The following is a 15,099-nucleotide window of genomic DNA, read 5'->3' as shown; positions in this document are numbered from 1 at the left end:
TTTCATGATTTTTTTTAATTGTATTTCTAATTACAGAATTCTGTCTGCTGGATGAACAACAAGGAGGTTTTGAAAGAGAAAGCACAGAAGGCTCAACTTATCCCCATTCAGCACCGTTCAGAGATGCTTTGTTTCTGTATCAGCCAGATGCTGTTGATAATGGGGTGTGCTCTGGGGCTAGGAACCTCGTTCCCAGGGATGCTTCTTTAAGTGTATTGAAACAAGGTATTACCGGAAATGCTTTATGTGATTACATTACAGAGAGTTAAGCGACGAGATAGAAGGAGATAATCTGGTATGATAGTACCTAAGAAATTGTTAGTTCATTTTCATAGCCCTTATCAGGAACTCCTGGGAGAATGCACTGAAAGACTAGAAAGATTTACTTCTGCAATGGGTACGTGCAGAGGACTGTTCCCTAGGAACACACTGAATCCCTTTGCCATTAATATGATCTTAAAATATAACAGAGCTGACATAAAAACCTAATATTCTGGGTAAGCTGTGTAAAATTAGTGATGATTTATGCCTTCATACAGAAAGGGTCACGGAATGTTCTCAGTAAAGCTCCTTAGTGAAAGGTTATTTTAAGTCTCAAAAACTAGAGGCATACCCCACTCCTCTTCCACTTACCCTCATTATTTTCTGAGAAGCTTGAGAGAGATGTTTGGTAGCAGCTAAGGCTGATGAAATTAAAATATGATTTAAGTGGAAGTTTGCAAATCGGTATAATGGGCCAGGCGCAACTTGCTTTTGATAGGGATGCAGGAGGGGCAGGATTATCACAAGAGAAATGAAAAAGGGGAAAACAAATCAAGGCCTCGGAACGCACTTCACTTTTCGTCAGTTCTGGGTAGAGTTCTTACAGCTGTTTCTGGTGATGAACATTACTTTTGTTATCTCTAAATTTCACCCCTTTTTCATGGCTGTTCAATAGACTAACTGTGACCACAACAGGTATCTGTTGTCCTGAAATAAGTTCTCTGATTACCTAGTGTAGACTTGTCTGAGAGGAATGACTATCTCTGGGTGTAGAATGAAAAAACAAAACAAAACTTTGTTTTGGTGAAAGAACAGTATGCCACTCTTTCAGTTTTTGTTTTAGCTTGACCTATCTCTGTGCCTTTTTTGCTTAAAAGACCTTTAATTAAAGGTTTGCTTTAATTAAAGGTTTCTTTTAATTAACGTGCACTTGCTTAGAGAAAAAAGCAAAGGATTTTTTTTCTCCTAAAGCAATTTAAAGTAGGTTTACTGTTCTGTTATTTGGCTAGACAGTCATACCATTGCATCAGATACCCCCCCAAAAAATCTGCCTGTGGGTGAGCGTTTTTTTCATAAAGTAATTTGTAGATATAAAAGGCATCTTTAAAAGAGAACATGTCACTGAAGTGACATAAAGGGAAGTTTCTTTGCTCCTCTGAAAACAAGGTTAGGAAAGTTTGAATGCCCATATTTTTTGGAACGTGGAAGAGCACGTTCCAACCTTCCAGCTGACATCACTGACTTGAAAACTTACTTTCTTTTACATAAATGGCAATTTGATGTCATAAAATTCTCTGTTGTAGTATCGTAACCGAATTGTGGAAAAAGAAATGCAGTGATCTCTCATTTGCTTCTATTGTCTGTGCTGTAACGAATTCAGTGTTTGAATCGAGAAAATATTTTTGTCATGAAGTGTAATAGGTATTTTTAGGTTAGGGCTGAAGGGGTGTAATTCTTTGATCCATTTGATGAAATACGAGGACCCTGACGATTTATCGTCACAACAGGACCTTCTGATTGTGTGTGTACTCACACCATTGCCTCGGTGATTCATATCAACCCTCAGATTTAAAAAGTCGGGTTATGAGCAGAACGCTTAATTCTGCCTTACGAATGAACATCCTCTGGAGATGAACATCCAAGCAACACACTTAGCATATGGTTAATCCGGTGAACATTAACATACCGACATCTAAATACTAAAAATACTGAACACTGGATATTGATCCTTAGCAGCAGTATTTTTTTATCTCAGTATCTTCAATGATGTTTCAGTGGTTCATTAGGGAAATGCATTCGGATGTGTTCCAGCCTTTCATTATGACTTGCGCTGATGGAAATCGGGATGTCAAGATGCAGTGATACAGCCGCTTATGAAATGCATAGCAAAAATGTTAACTGTTTTTATTGGCATTTGTGTAGCACTGCTTACTTGTGCTTTTTACTGCTTTCTTGGGAAAGATCTATCATGGTTGAAGGCTCAGTTCCAGCCCTTTGCGAAGCTCCCAGAAGAAAAGCAAAGAGCTTTATATAAAAGCCTGTGTGAACTCCTGCTCCGTGAAGAAATGCTAACTGCCCTGGCGGATGTGGTAAGATAAAGAAACTTTTGCTTGCTTCCTAAAAGTAACTTCTGAATAGAGCTAGCAGTAGCTTTTGCTCAAACTTCTCTGTTTTCAAGAAGTTTTACTTTTTCTTTTGCTTCCAGTTAGATGATATCTGCACAGGAGACAAGCCAGATCTGAAGGAGCTAAAACCTGCACAACAGCAAGACCTGGTTGACTTCTTGCAGCTCTTAGGGTGCAGTAATGAGGTATTGTTGCAGAACTGTCAGCTTCAGGATGAGGAATTGGTCTCAGCTGCTCACCTCCTCATCAGTGCTGCCTCTGGTATGCTGTGAATGAAGAGAAAAGCCTTTTATTATGATTTTTTCCCCTTTTAAATGCTCCCTCAGTGGAAAACATTTATGGCTCTTTTTGATGAGCAGTTGGTGAGTTTCCTGAATGTAATGCGTTCTGTTCCTTTTTCTGCGATTTGTACACTCTGCTAGCCATTCCTGGCTAGGAATTAAAGTCAGCCCTTGATCTCTGACAGATTTTGCTTGTAAATACACTTTCCCCCAAGATAGCTCTACTTCAGTTTCTGCTGAATGTGGCCATTTCCAGTTTGACAAGCTAATTTCTGTTCTTGATGCATGCCAGAGTTGTTCTTGCCTAAATGCTGAGAATTACAAATTGGGTGTTGTCTTCTCTGGAGCAGCATACATTGTCGAGGTCCAAACTATTATTTAGCAAAAAGGAATTTAATGTAGAGACACTGCAATTAGAGGGTTGGTTTGCTGCTACTGAAAAAGGAGATAAAACACAAATGTCAAACAAATGCCATCCTCACAATCGAGGTGGCCCCACAGTGTTAATTAAAAGTCACCTGCAAAATCCAAGATAGACTCTTTCCTGGCTTTTTCTCCTCTTTCTCATACATAAAGTTTCCTGACGTTAAGATAACGAAGGGAAGGCAGGTGTGGTATTAGTGAGACGTGGCACCGTGCAGCAAATGTCACTGTGCATCCACGTGTGAGCAGTACCCAGGTAGGGAAGCTTAACTCATTTGCAGACACACAAAAGAAGGGGAAAACAGAGGCCCACCGATGTGATAATACTTGTCAGATGCTATTAACAGCAGGGCGCAGTTAATTGAGTGTGTTGCGTTATCACCTGGCTTTAGCCATGATGGCTACTGCTGACGTCCACGCGGAACTGTAGCTGGATGGAGAATCAAAAGCTGTTTTCTGCCTGTTGCTTCTATTAGAAATTACAGCCTTTGAGTTACAGAGTTTAAGGGCACCGCAGGGATCATTTCGTCCATCTCCCTGCCCCACGGCAGAGCCAGGCCTAAATCATTCAGCCAGCCTGCAGGCTCGGGCTGAAACAGTGGGGAGGTGCCTGGGGAGGAGAAGAGAACGATGGGGAGGAGATCCCCTTTCCTACCAGCTGCCTTTCTGTCAAGGGCGGGGACAGTCAGCTTGGGGTTTGCTTGTACCCATTGCCCGTTCCACTTTATTCTGCAGTCTGGGAAGCAGGCAAAGGGCTGGATCAGCCCCTTGCAAGTGCCCAGCAGAGCACTTGTCACAGCTTCCCTCGCTGTAGAATCACTTTGGTCTCCAGCGTCCATTTCCACAAAGTGCTGTACCTGCGGGTGGCCTCAAAAATGCGGCTCGCCCGCCGCTGCTCATCAGGAGAGCCCCACAGCAGAGCTCACTGTTAGGAAAGTCCCGTCTCCAGCAGCCAGCCTTGTGCTGCATTCCCTGGAAACAATCTTTCCCTGTTCATGTCTCCTTCACAGAGCTGTCTGATTACACTCTTGTCCTGCTGCGTGCCTGCTGTGATCTACAGGTTGTTCCGGCATTGTGTTGCTTGGTGAGTAATCAGAAAGTGGCGTGTGGGCACCAGCAGCAGTAACGACCGAGTTCTCTGCCTCCTTGTGTTTCTCATCCGATAAAGAAGGTGTCAGGCTCTGGGGCAGATCTCAGCTGTAGGCACTGCTTAGGCAAGGTCAGAGCCTGATGGTGGCAAACAATGTAGGGAATTGTTTGCAGGTGGGTACCTAGCCTCTGAAGTGCTTCTGCTTTTAGGAGATTGCGTGAGCAAAAGAAAATTGTAATTTTAGCTTGAATTTTAATTTACTAACAGTCTCCCTAACCCATTCTTAAATCTCAGTAACAACAATCACCTGCCCTTGGGAAACAGAAATTCCCTTTGATACCAGCAGTGCTTGGGCCTTGGCAGATTTGGAGTGGCAAATCTCTGAGGCCATTCATTAAAACAGCTGAAGGAACGGGGCAGGGTTGGCATTTGCTCTGAATTTCCTACACTCAGTGACAAAAATTACAGTAAAAACCTTTGGATGCATAGGGACGAGGTGAATGCTGCCGTTGGCTCAGAATGAGAGTGAGTTAAGTGTAATCTGCAGCGAGAGAAGTTGGACTGGGGAAAAAGCAGTGGGAGAGATGTTTCTCCTTAAAGGGTGCCGCAGAGCAGGTCTGAGGGCTGGGTGTGAAGGCGGTATCCGTGCTGGGTGTGAGAGAAGCAGCGCTCCCTCCTCCTCTTTCCAGCTGTCAGCGCAGTGGCCGTCATGACGGAGCATTCTGAAACATGGCTGTGGGGAGGTGAGCTTTGGTGCTGGACGAGTACGTTGTACTTGTCAAAGGTAATGGTAGAGGGAATCTTGCCCTTCTACCACTCCCTTGTAAGTTCTCCAGTGGTTTCGTAAGAAAGAACCGAGCTCTGTGATGCAAAGAACAGTGCTGCTTGAAAAGCCTTTCTAATGCCTCTGTTTCTGTCTCTTTCTCTCGTAAATACAGCCTAATATCGCTTCAGCTGACGGCACCTTGGCACTGAGCAGTCCTTTGGTGGCTACTCTGACTGACAGAGGAAGATTCGATGTCGTGCAAAGGCTTTTTGCTTCATCAAGCATTAATTTGGAAATGACAGAGTCTTCTGTAAAAGTTGTCACTGCGAGAGAACCTCGCTTCTTCCCGCTCCTTCTTTATGTTGCACTGTACGGACTTCATAGTTTAGGTGGGACTGCATAGGAGCTTTGCTGAGCAGTCACTGTCCCAGCCTGTTCTTTCTTCTGTAGCTGTGCAATAGCGCCGAGGTTTGTGAGCTGGCAATAGAGCACCTGAGTACTAGGGGGTCCGTGGGGGCGAGGCAGGCGGCAGCGAGCCCTCTGCTGCCGTAAGAAGGTGAGCTGCAGCTCCGCAATTTCACTAAGGTAACGTCTGCAGTGGAAAATACATAAATAAGTAAATAAGGAATGCAGGGGAGGAAGGAAAAAAAAAAAAAAGACAAGCCTGGAACAGAAATTGAACATAGCTGTTCTGATAGTTGTCAGATATGCAGAGCGGTAGACGCCTGATTGCTCGCATTAATATGCGTGGGAGAAAACTGCAAAGTACCAACTGCTTTTTGTAAGCAGGCAAACAGGCTGTGGAAGTCCAAGGTTCTGCAGTGCAGTGTATGTTTTGCTCATTTGAAACCTGAGGTGCAGAATGCCTTCAATCTGGAGGAGGTGAAGTGGAGGGCTCTGGAAGAGGTACTTAATTAGGTTTTCATTTATTAAGTGTAGTTTGGCATCAAGCCATGTGAACTGCACGCTGCAGGAAATAATAAACTCTTTTTTCAAAAAACTAAGACCACCTTAGGGATTTATGCCTCTGTTTTCAACTAAGTTTTTACTAAGCGTAGCAAGTTTCAGCTGTTCAAATTGCATTTTGAACTTTCTCTTTGAGATACTGTGATGCCTTCTGGTATGTGCGTACGAAATGTCCCTGCAGCACTCCACCAAAGCAATCGTTTCATCCATGTGACATTTTCAGTGCGGGTGTTTTGCTTATGCCTTTGACTAATGGCAAAGAGTTAGCAAAGCACTTTGTGCTTTGAGCTGTTTTGTCTTTTTTTAATCATACTTTTCTGTGATCGTGCGAATGGGACAGAAGCGCAGTGGAGATCACTGTAAATAGGGGCTGGGGAAGATGTTGTTCCAGATAAATGGAATATCGGTGCTTTCAGGTAAGACTGAGATGGCTGACAGGGAAGCAAGCAGGTGTCTGTAGGGAGGGCTGGTCAGTGCACAGGCCCTGCAGTTTACATAAAGGGTAGGAATCGTAGCTTCAGTTTTCTGCTCTGTTCCCACATGGTCTTGAGCAGATCGCCCAAGAGGTCTTCAAAAGCTCATGTCAGTTAAGCTTTCCCTGAGAAAATGGACTTTGCAAAAAAAGCACCGTGGTACCTTTCAGTACCTGAGAGCGCAAGATACTTTTGCAGACTGAAGTGTTGGCATTTCTGTGTCTCGTGTGTAAAATGAAGCTCACAGTGTTGCCTGAACGTGGCACTGGTGGATATGGAAATGTCCTTTTGGGGGGGGGGGGTGTAGGAGTGCTTGTAGGAGTTGTGCTTTTGTAAACGGGAAGGTTTTTTCTGCCAGCCACTGCTCAAAAGTTGCCTCTGTAACTAATTTATCAGAAATTTGTATTAAATGTCATAGCAAAACAATAGAATGACTTAAAACTTAATGTATGTGATTTCTGCTTATCCTTTTTTGATTCCCGTCATACCCTTGGCTTTGAAAGTTGGTGCACACAGGCACGAAGAGGACGTGTGAATCCGTGTAGTGCTACCGTTCGCTTGTCCTGGTCTTCAGAGTCTTGGTGTAAGCCTTACACGTGCTGCGTTGTGTAACTGCTTTCAGGGTGGGTGGGCTGTCTTGTGTATGTAGGAGACCGGATTTGGTTAAAGAGGAAAAAGACCCCAAGGGGTTCTGCCCCTTCTGCCTCCACTTGCTAGTCATTGTTTGCTCGGGTCTGTTGGCTTCTCACTTCCTCTGCCTGCCCTACTTTTAGGATGGATCCTCTTCCCTGCAGAAGCCGGTGGTTGTGCATGGCAGCCACCAGTCTTGGCTCTGTCCTTTATGTGCTGCCTTTCCTCTGGGATCACAGAAGCACCTCTAGGCGAACAGATAGCCTGGAATGCTTTTTGAAAAACAGAGTAGCACAGGTGGGTAAAAATGAGCTGCTAAAGCAATTTATACGTTCATGTCTCTCTATGTAACAACTCATTTCTTGCACGCTCCTGAAAGCGGGATTCTTATGCACATAAATATTCAAAATAGCCAGGACTGGGGTTGTAAAGACCCAAGGCAGCAGCAGAGGCAACGTGTCTTTCTCCATATACCTTTTGTCCTGCCTTTCCCTAAGTTAAACAAGGATAGCCTCTTCATGCGCCCAGCCTAAGCTGCACTGATCCAGATGAGTTCAGAGTCTCCTCGCTGCATCCTTGATGAAGCTGATTCCTTGTGACAGGCTGGCCTCACGCAGAAACTGCTTCCTCGAGGTTAGGTGGGGTTTCCCTAGAAAACAGAGGTGGTAAAAGGGCACTAGGGTCCTGCAGAGCAGGCTGGTGCTTGTCTCATAAAAGGCTTTGTTTCACTCCCAGCCCACTCTCCCTGAAGCCTTGCTTCCCTTTGATACAATTTTGCCTTCTGCAAGAGGAAGGGGGAAGAAGCCTCACCTTTGTGATTCGGAATCAGATCAGCGCGAGGGAAGCTGAGGTCAGCGGCTGCTTTTTAAAGCGCACGCTGTCTCCAGCAGCCTGCAGGCTCAGCCTTGTTTCGGTAACCAGCACTCAACAGGCCTGAGTCGCTTGGGCTTTTGTGCACTTGTTAATTACAGAGACGGAGTCCTGTAATGCTGGAGTACTTAGACAGTAAGGAAGGAACCCAACTTCAGCAAGGGCACTTGTAGGATAGCTGGAGAGGCCCAAGGGGCTCCACATTGAATGGGGAAGGGGTGCTGGTGCATTCAAAAGCCAAAAAGAAAGTTTTATTTCTAAACTGAAGGCCCCTCCTGGCACTGCGCATGGAACACCTCACTGCTGCGGCTGAGGCTGCACAATGGTGCATCCAGGAGCAAAAGCTGTAGTACTAGAAGAGCCAGGCAAGGAGCGTTTGAGTACAGAGCTAGGTGCTTACACCCACCTCAGACAGGGGCAGACCCCAGGCTGGCACCTTGAAGCAGAGTTGCCACGTGGGCTCCAGGCTCCGTTTGTTGTCTTTGTGGCAGCTGCAGTGGTGTATCTGAAGTCTGTGCTGAGACGCGATTGCGAGGGATTTCAGACAGCCCCCTTCTGGGCAGGAAGTTTCACAATTTCAGAGCAAAAGACACAGTACGGAAAAATGAAAAAGCTTTTTAGTTTTCCTTCCTCAGCCTGCCGTATCAGGAGACAACCCTAAGCACAGTAAGTGCAAAGTCAAGATCTTTGTCGTGTTTTAAAGAACACAAGAATTTCTTACAAGTGTACGGAATTTAGCCTTCCCCACTCCCAGTGCAAAGACCAACCTTTGCAGGTGAGCTGGTCAGTGGAGGATTTTGTACTAGCACCCTAACAGTCGTGTAGCAGGAAATACTTGATGTGGAAGCGGTTTGCAGCAGTGAAGGATTAGGCTAAGATAAAAGGCAGATGTGCTCAGATTGCCTCCTGAGAGCATCTTCACTTAGCTAGAATTCACTGTATGACCAAAAAAATCAGAGAAGTTAATTGCAGTTTTTCAATATTAAATCTTTATTATATACAAAAATATTTTGTTGGGAATTAACAGAATTTCACAATTTTTACATTAATATTTTTATGCTTGGCTGTGTTTATTGTGAAAATATTAGCTGTGAAAAAGACAACGGGGGTTTTAAAAAACAAGTTACAATTTAAAAATGTCCTACGTATTAGCTGACTTTATTAATGTCAAGTCAGAATGCTAACAAGTCCCATCTAGGCCTGCTCTATAGCATTGTATTCAAACAATTAGGTACTAAATCATCTTCAGCTTCACATTAGAAATAGTTAAATTTTCTTTTGTATGATATTTTCAGCTAATAAAATGTATTTTCTACAGGAGAGCAGTTCTTAAAGTTTTACAAGTGTCAAATCCAGTTTAGTATTCTGTAGAAGGAAAAAAAACAACATGCAAAGCTTCCAATAGGAAAAGAAAAACCCTTGTGAGAACAAGCAAGGTAAAGAAATGCACAGTGACAGACTTTCAGTACACATTTAAAGCAATACACTTACTTAAACAAGACTTTATAGTTCTTAGCCCAGTTTGGGGTGAGAGGGAGGTAAACTTCTTGTATTTTAAAACCTAAGGAGGAGGTTCCCCCTTCTATCAGAATACTCAAGTGTTACAAACAGGTAATGTATAATGCAGGACTCGGGGAGGGAAAGCTCAACATGCATTTTTAAAGGGGAAGAAATCCTTTTCAGCAGTTTTCTCCATATGTAATTGTGTACAAACAAAAACCTAAACCAACAAAAATCAGTCAAAAAAAGAAAAAAAGCCCAATTTTGACAGCTGACAATTTTGCTGCCACTCCCAGAACTGCGCAAAGCCCTACCATTAGTTTTGCTCTATAGTATGTAATGTATAAGATATCAAATAACTGAGAATTTATTTGGGTTTTTGGAAGAGATTTTACTGTATTCTAGGTAAATGTTAGCTACTTACGAAGCGATGACTTGGATCAGCTGTGAAGACAGCCAGACTTGCATGGACAAGCATTAGCGTGGAGCTGATGACATCAAAAGGAAAAGCGTAAGTGGGAGAAAGTGTCTCCAAGACTACTTTAACCATTTTAGCCTTGCAGCTTGGTCATATTCCACATCCAACCACTGCATTAGCAGCAAAAGAAAATCTATACCTAACTAGCAGGAGAAAGGGTTAAAGATATTGAAAACAAAATTCACATTTACTTTAAATGCAATGTATCCTATAAAATATAAATATTACTGAAACTCTCCTTAAAGAAAAAAAAAAAAAGTTTGGATGTGAAACTGCTTAACAGCCTTTACCAAGCTGGAATTTTTGTTTGTAAGTCTGTGCAGGTCAATTCCAGCTTCAGTGCCAGTAAATGAAGTAAGAATTCAGCAGTTCAACAAGTGACAGTTTGTGGAATAGTATCCCACTGTGGTCCAAAATGAAGAGTTCAAGTAAGTTAACAGACACTGTTTTGAATTTCTTGCAGTATATTAACCCTAAGACTAATTTATCTATCTACATAGCTCTACATGTCTGTGTGAGTGCACTTTGAATATATTTGGAAGCCAAAGCTGCCTCTTAATACTTGTTACAAGTGTTTTTAATGTATTAGGATCATTTCTTTAGTGTTGGGACTGCAAGCACTAAGTTACACCATTCTTAAATACCGGTGTCTCTATTGAACACTATTACCTCTACAAGACAAGTTGGGAATCCCAAACAATTCACATCAGTAAGGTTCTTTAAAATGTGAAAACTGAAGGGTGGGGTTGGGTGTTGTTTGGGGAAGGGGGGCAGGACTTCATTTCACCCCCTTCAATAATGACAGTCTGCCAGAGAAAGCAAATGAAAGTACCTTAACTAAAGAAATCCCGAGATTACTGACAGCTAGAGAGAGATTTAAGGCAAGAGGTCTAGCAGACTAGAAGTCCTCACGTCAACTAACCACTACCTAAACACGGATAAACTGATCTCTAACACTGTTGCAGAAGTAGTATCATTAAGTTTGGCAATAACAACACAGTGCTTTAACGCTTCAGAACTTGGCTGAGGCAAGAAACCCTGCATGAAGTAAATAATCCTTATCCGTTTGCATGATAGATGTGACAGACTTCCACCTGTAACTGGTCTTAAAGCTGTACCTGCAGGCACAAGCAGCGGCTGGGAAGCTATCGCAGTAGGCACTATAGATGCTTTGAGAAGCGGCATCTGCCTCAGCCTTCAATCAGAATGAAGACGATAGATGAAGACTGGATGGAAAACCAAGGAAAAGGTAAAGGAAGTTTGAATTTGTTCTTGTTCACAGTAGCAGTTTGTGTAAAAACAGCAATAACCCAGATCTCCCAATTTCTGGAGTTGTGCTCTACTTGGTCACTCTGTACTGGTCCTTACTTAAGCAGAGCAGAGAGGCAAACTTGGCTCCAAAGGGTCCCTAGCTAGGAATTTTTTGTGTTTAAAATAAATAGGAAAATTTTTTTCTATTATCTGAATCACCCTTTAAAAACCAACAAACCAACCACAGACAACTTCCTTAACACTGAGCTGCAGGCAACTCATACAGCAAACCACTTAGGTGTGATTTTAGACGATGCAATGAATTAGAACAGAGGATCAGCAAAATAAAATTGTTCCACTTTGAGCCTGTCAAAGATGTGACAGCTTATGTAAACACAAATTCCAGACTGAAGAGATGATCTGCTGTCTTGCTCCAGAAAGCTTTTTTTTGTATGACCAAGTGCACAGAGCTGCACTGACCTGAGGACCGTGCACAAATGAAGAATACTGCACTGGGTGTAAATTTATTTCCCGTGCCTGGGTCAGTACGTGATTTTACCCTCATTGTATATCTGCAGATCATTTGTAAAGCCATTGGTAAGTAGGTCCATGCAAGGTGACATATTGTCAAACTGAACTTAATTGCCTACAGCTTGCACATGATGTGGAACCTCAAGTAGGCCTGCCAGTGTAACTTAAGAGACAGCAAGGTAATCAATCACTTGGGTATACATACACTAGAGTATTTACATTAAAGTTGAAGTTGGTGTATACTTACAGGAATTTTTGGTGCATTTAAGGAAATAACTTAGGGGTCTTGGCGTACTGACTGTATTTTTATGTATAACTTTTCATACACAGGGCAACTACAGTGTTTCTTTTATAAGTCTCTCTATATGTACAGAATTTTACAGCACCTCATGCACTGTTTAAAACATAGAAATTACAGATAAATATAGAATTTTTAGATTGAAATATCTGTATATTTAGAAAAATATACATTAGTAAACACAATAAACCTGGTAGAGAAGTGTACCAGTTCTAAAGTCTCACATGCAGGTACATTTCTGGGTTAAGTCATGGTAGATAGTAATGTGGTAGCAGACATGAGCATTTTTTGTTTTACCATCCACATACATACATATACACAGACAACTATTTGATAATTCACTTTTCTAAACTACTTAAATAATTATCTTGTGATACATACCACATATCTTAAACATTTAGCAGCATCTTCACCTTGCTCAGACACACCTATTGTTATTAACAGTCAATGTAAAAACTTTTCCTGTCTGGAAAATGAATGTTTCGTACAGAATGAGATACATGAAATCCTCGTTATTTGAAATCCCCCAGGAATACTTCACACAGTTGTTATATGAAAAGTTTTCACTTGCTCAAACCTAGCCTTTCAAAGCATCTTTCCCCTAACTGCACAATGTGCAGGTGCCTATCTAACTTCTGATGTGCTGTAAAGAACAGGTAGAGTCTATCACCACTGTGTATATAACTGCAATGGCACCTTTGTTCTAAGACCCTCCAAGAATGTATTGTTTTGTTTTACTAAAAGTAACTGTTATTCTAGTAATCCTACCAGGTAGCGACAAACTAACAGAATAGCTGATGAAAATCTGATTTCGCTTTAAAAAAAAAAATCCAAAATGTTATAAACCTGCCAATCTGGACTCTCAATTTGCATAATTTAACAAACAGATGCAAGGAATGTTTTTTGTGTTTTTTTTTTTTTTTTTTAACACTTGCACATAACCATCCAATTAAAACCTGCAATCACTTTGATAATGATCTTTGAATGCAACCTAAGCAACCCATCTCTTACTGCTTCAGAATCGTACTTCTCATTAGCATCAACATTAACAGCACAGGGTCAGCCGCTAGGCTCTGCTGTGCTAACTTAAATGTGCTAGATTTTAAAACGCTATGTGGAGCTTAAGCACAAGCTGAAGTTTCATCAGCCTTTAGCAAATGCATGGCTATTTGGAGATTGCTTGCTAGGTAGGCTCTTCTGACAGCGTGATCTCTGAGATGGAAATAGAAGGAGCACGGTTTTCCTTACTAAACCTTGGTGCCCATGTTTCATGTGATTCATTTGGCTAAGAGTATGAAAAAAAAAACAGATGAAAAAGAGTGATATTTGCAGTAGAAACAACAACAGTGTCGGAACTGAAGAATCTTCTCATTCCATTATTTGAGGAAGAGTGAGCTCAGCCCACTTTTGGCATCACAAATAGAGCATTTTCTAACTTACAATGAAAAGGCATCGTATCTGTCCAGTTAGCACATCTTATTTACAGCATATGTAGGTCTTCTATTACACAGTATACAAACACAGTTCAGTCAATTTCAGCTTGTAGTGCCAAGAGTAAGTCATCAAAATAGTCAAGCAATGGCTCTGCTATCTTTGCTGCTACATAAAACATTTGATCCATTTCTCAAAGCAGCCTCTGAGTGACAGGATCACAGAACATGTCTCCTGGGAAAGGCAAATAAAGGTCTTGTGCTGCTGCCACGCTTAAAAGCTCTGCCAAACTTAAACAAAACCAGAGCAAACGCATCCTGAAAACTGTAACAATAAAGCAAAGTAGCGGTACAAATTTTCCTTAGAAAATTTCAGATTCCCTCTAAAGACTGAAATCTCATTGTTAACAGCCACACCGATGACCTGTGCTCACACACATTTTTTGACTCATATTTTCCAAATACACTGGGATCTCACATTGCTCCCCACCCTCCCCGCTCACCAAACAACCCACTTGATAGGCTTTTTAAATATCATCCATAGTATACAGGTGGGGTGTTTTTGATTTTCTGTTTTGTTTTAGATTTACACTTTTCCTATACCACATATCAACAGTTTCCCTTGTGCACAAAGAAGTATTTCAGAGCCCCAGAAACAACACTGATTTACAGTGTAGAAGCTTCTTTTCCTTCAGAAACAGTTCTGAGGACGTTGCCTTTTTAACAGCATTCTGTGTCACGCTTTGGTGTTGAAAAAGAATTCAGAAGCCAGGTGCCTGTCACCAGGTAGAAGAGCAATGACTTGTGTTTAGACACCTAACCTGATAATTGATGGTGTATGTTACTATATACAACAGCTAAGATGGTAATATAAAATGTGAGCACAAAAAGAGCTAGTCTTAGTGGCAAGCTATATTTTCATTTTGTTCTTGTCAAGCAGACATTTACATTAGCGTAGGTTTTGATGAATGAACTTGCAGCTAATATGAATTGCACCAATGAGCCTACTAAGGGGAGAATTGTCACTAAACCTAAACGAAAATATTGTAAAACAAAAACAGTATAAACAACATTGCTTTTTAGCAGTAAGCTTCCAATTCACAAGCTATTGGATGAAAAAATCAATTAAAAACACAATGCAACAAAGAGCACAGAAATTCCATTATATCACGCTCAAAAATACAACAGTTTATCACACAAATATTCCAAAAGATAATAGAGAACTCAGCTAAATATCACAGGAAATTAAGCCACAGATCACTATATAAATATCAAACAATGTCCTAAGAAAAGAAAATACTGTGTTTTTTTTTCCTTTTTTTTTTTTTTAAGCAATGTGTTTTCACAAGTGTGAAAAAACAGTGCTAAACATTAAGCTTCACTCTACAAGGCTCCACGTTATCAGGTTCTCTCTAGGCTACTTCACCATCGGTCTGAAATACCTTGCATACAAGCTTTCTAACGTAGGTACTTCAACCATAACAGGCTAACAGGTTAGCTCCCAAGAACTAACCAAGCTTGCAAGGTATTGCTTTATGTTATTTTAAGAGACATATATAAGGGAACCTACAGAACAATACAGTTGTCTAAATCAAGAGACATCAGGAATTTGTGAAACATCAAGAATGCATCAACATTAAGCAGAAAGAAGCTGGAGCAATGGAGCTGGGTGTTGGTTGTTGCTTTTAGTAGTTAGAATTCTGCTCCCATTAAATTATTATTTTG

At 41.6% G+C, this 15,099-nt stretch overlaps 1 protein-coding gene across 14 annotated transcripts in view; it reads left to right on the top strand.

Moving 5' to 3' along the window:
• GSDME (gasdermin E) overlaps window positions 1-11,301 on the top strand; it is a 32,843-nt gene extending 21,542 nt beyond the window's left edge. For 10 of the 14 annotated variants that reach the window (XM_040545995.1, XM_040545996.1, XM_040545994.1 and 7 more), the window contains 5 exons: window positions 37-225; window positions 2,224-2,351; window positions 2,468-2,648; window positions 4,102-4,175; window positions 5,120-8,640. In XM_040545995.1, the coding sequence (XP_040401929.1) occupies window positions 37-225; window positions 2,224-2,351; window positions 2,468-2,648; window positions 4,102-4,175; window positions 5,120-5,350 (803 nt within the window). In that variant the 3' untranslated portion in view covers window positions 5,351-8,640. Of the gene's footprint in view, window positions 1-36; window positions 226-2,223; window positions 2,352-2,467; window positions 2,649-4,101; window positions 4,176-4,870; window positions 4,966-5,119 lie in introns of all 14 variants that reach the window. The other 4 variants (XR_005816509.1, XM_040546007.1, XM_040545998.1 and 1 more) reach the window with 4 other exon arrangements.
• Window positions 11,302-15,099: the final 3,798 nt, after the last annotated feature.

This window comes from Cygnus olor, chromosome 2 (assembly GCF_009769625.2).
Source record: "Cygnus olor isolate bCygOlo1 chromosome 2, bCygOlo1.pri.v2, whole genome shotgun sequence".
Lineage (NCBI taxonomy): Eukaryota > Metazoa > Chordata > Aves > Anseriformes > Anatidae > Cygnus > Cygnus olor.
The sequence above is the reverse complement of the archived record's forward strand: the minus strand, read 5'-3'. Positions and strand labels throughout refer to the sequence as shown.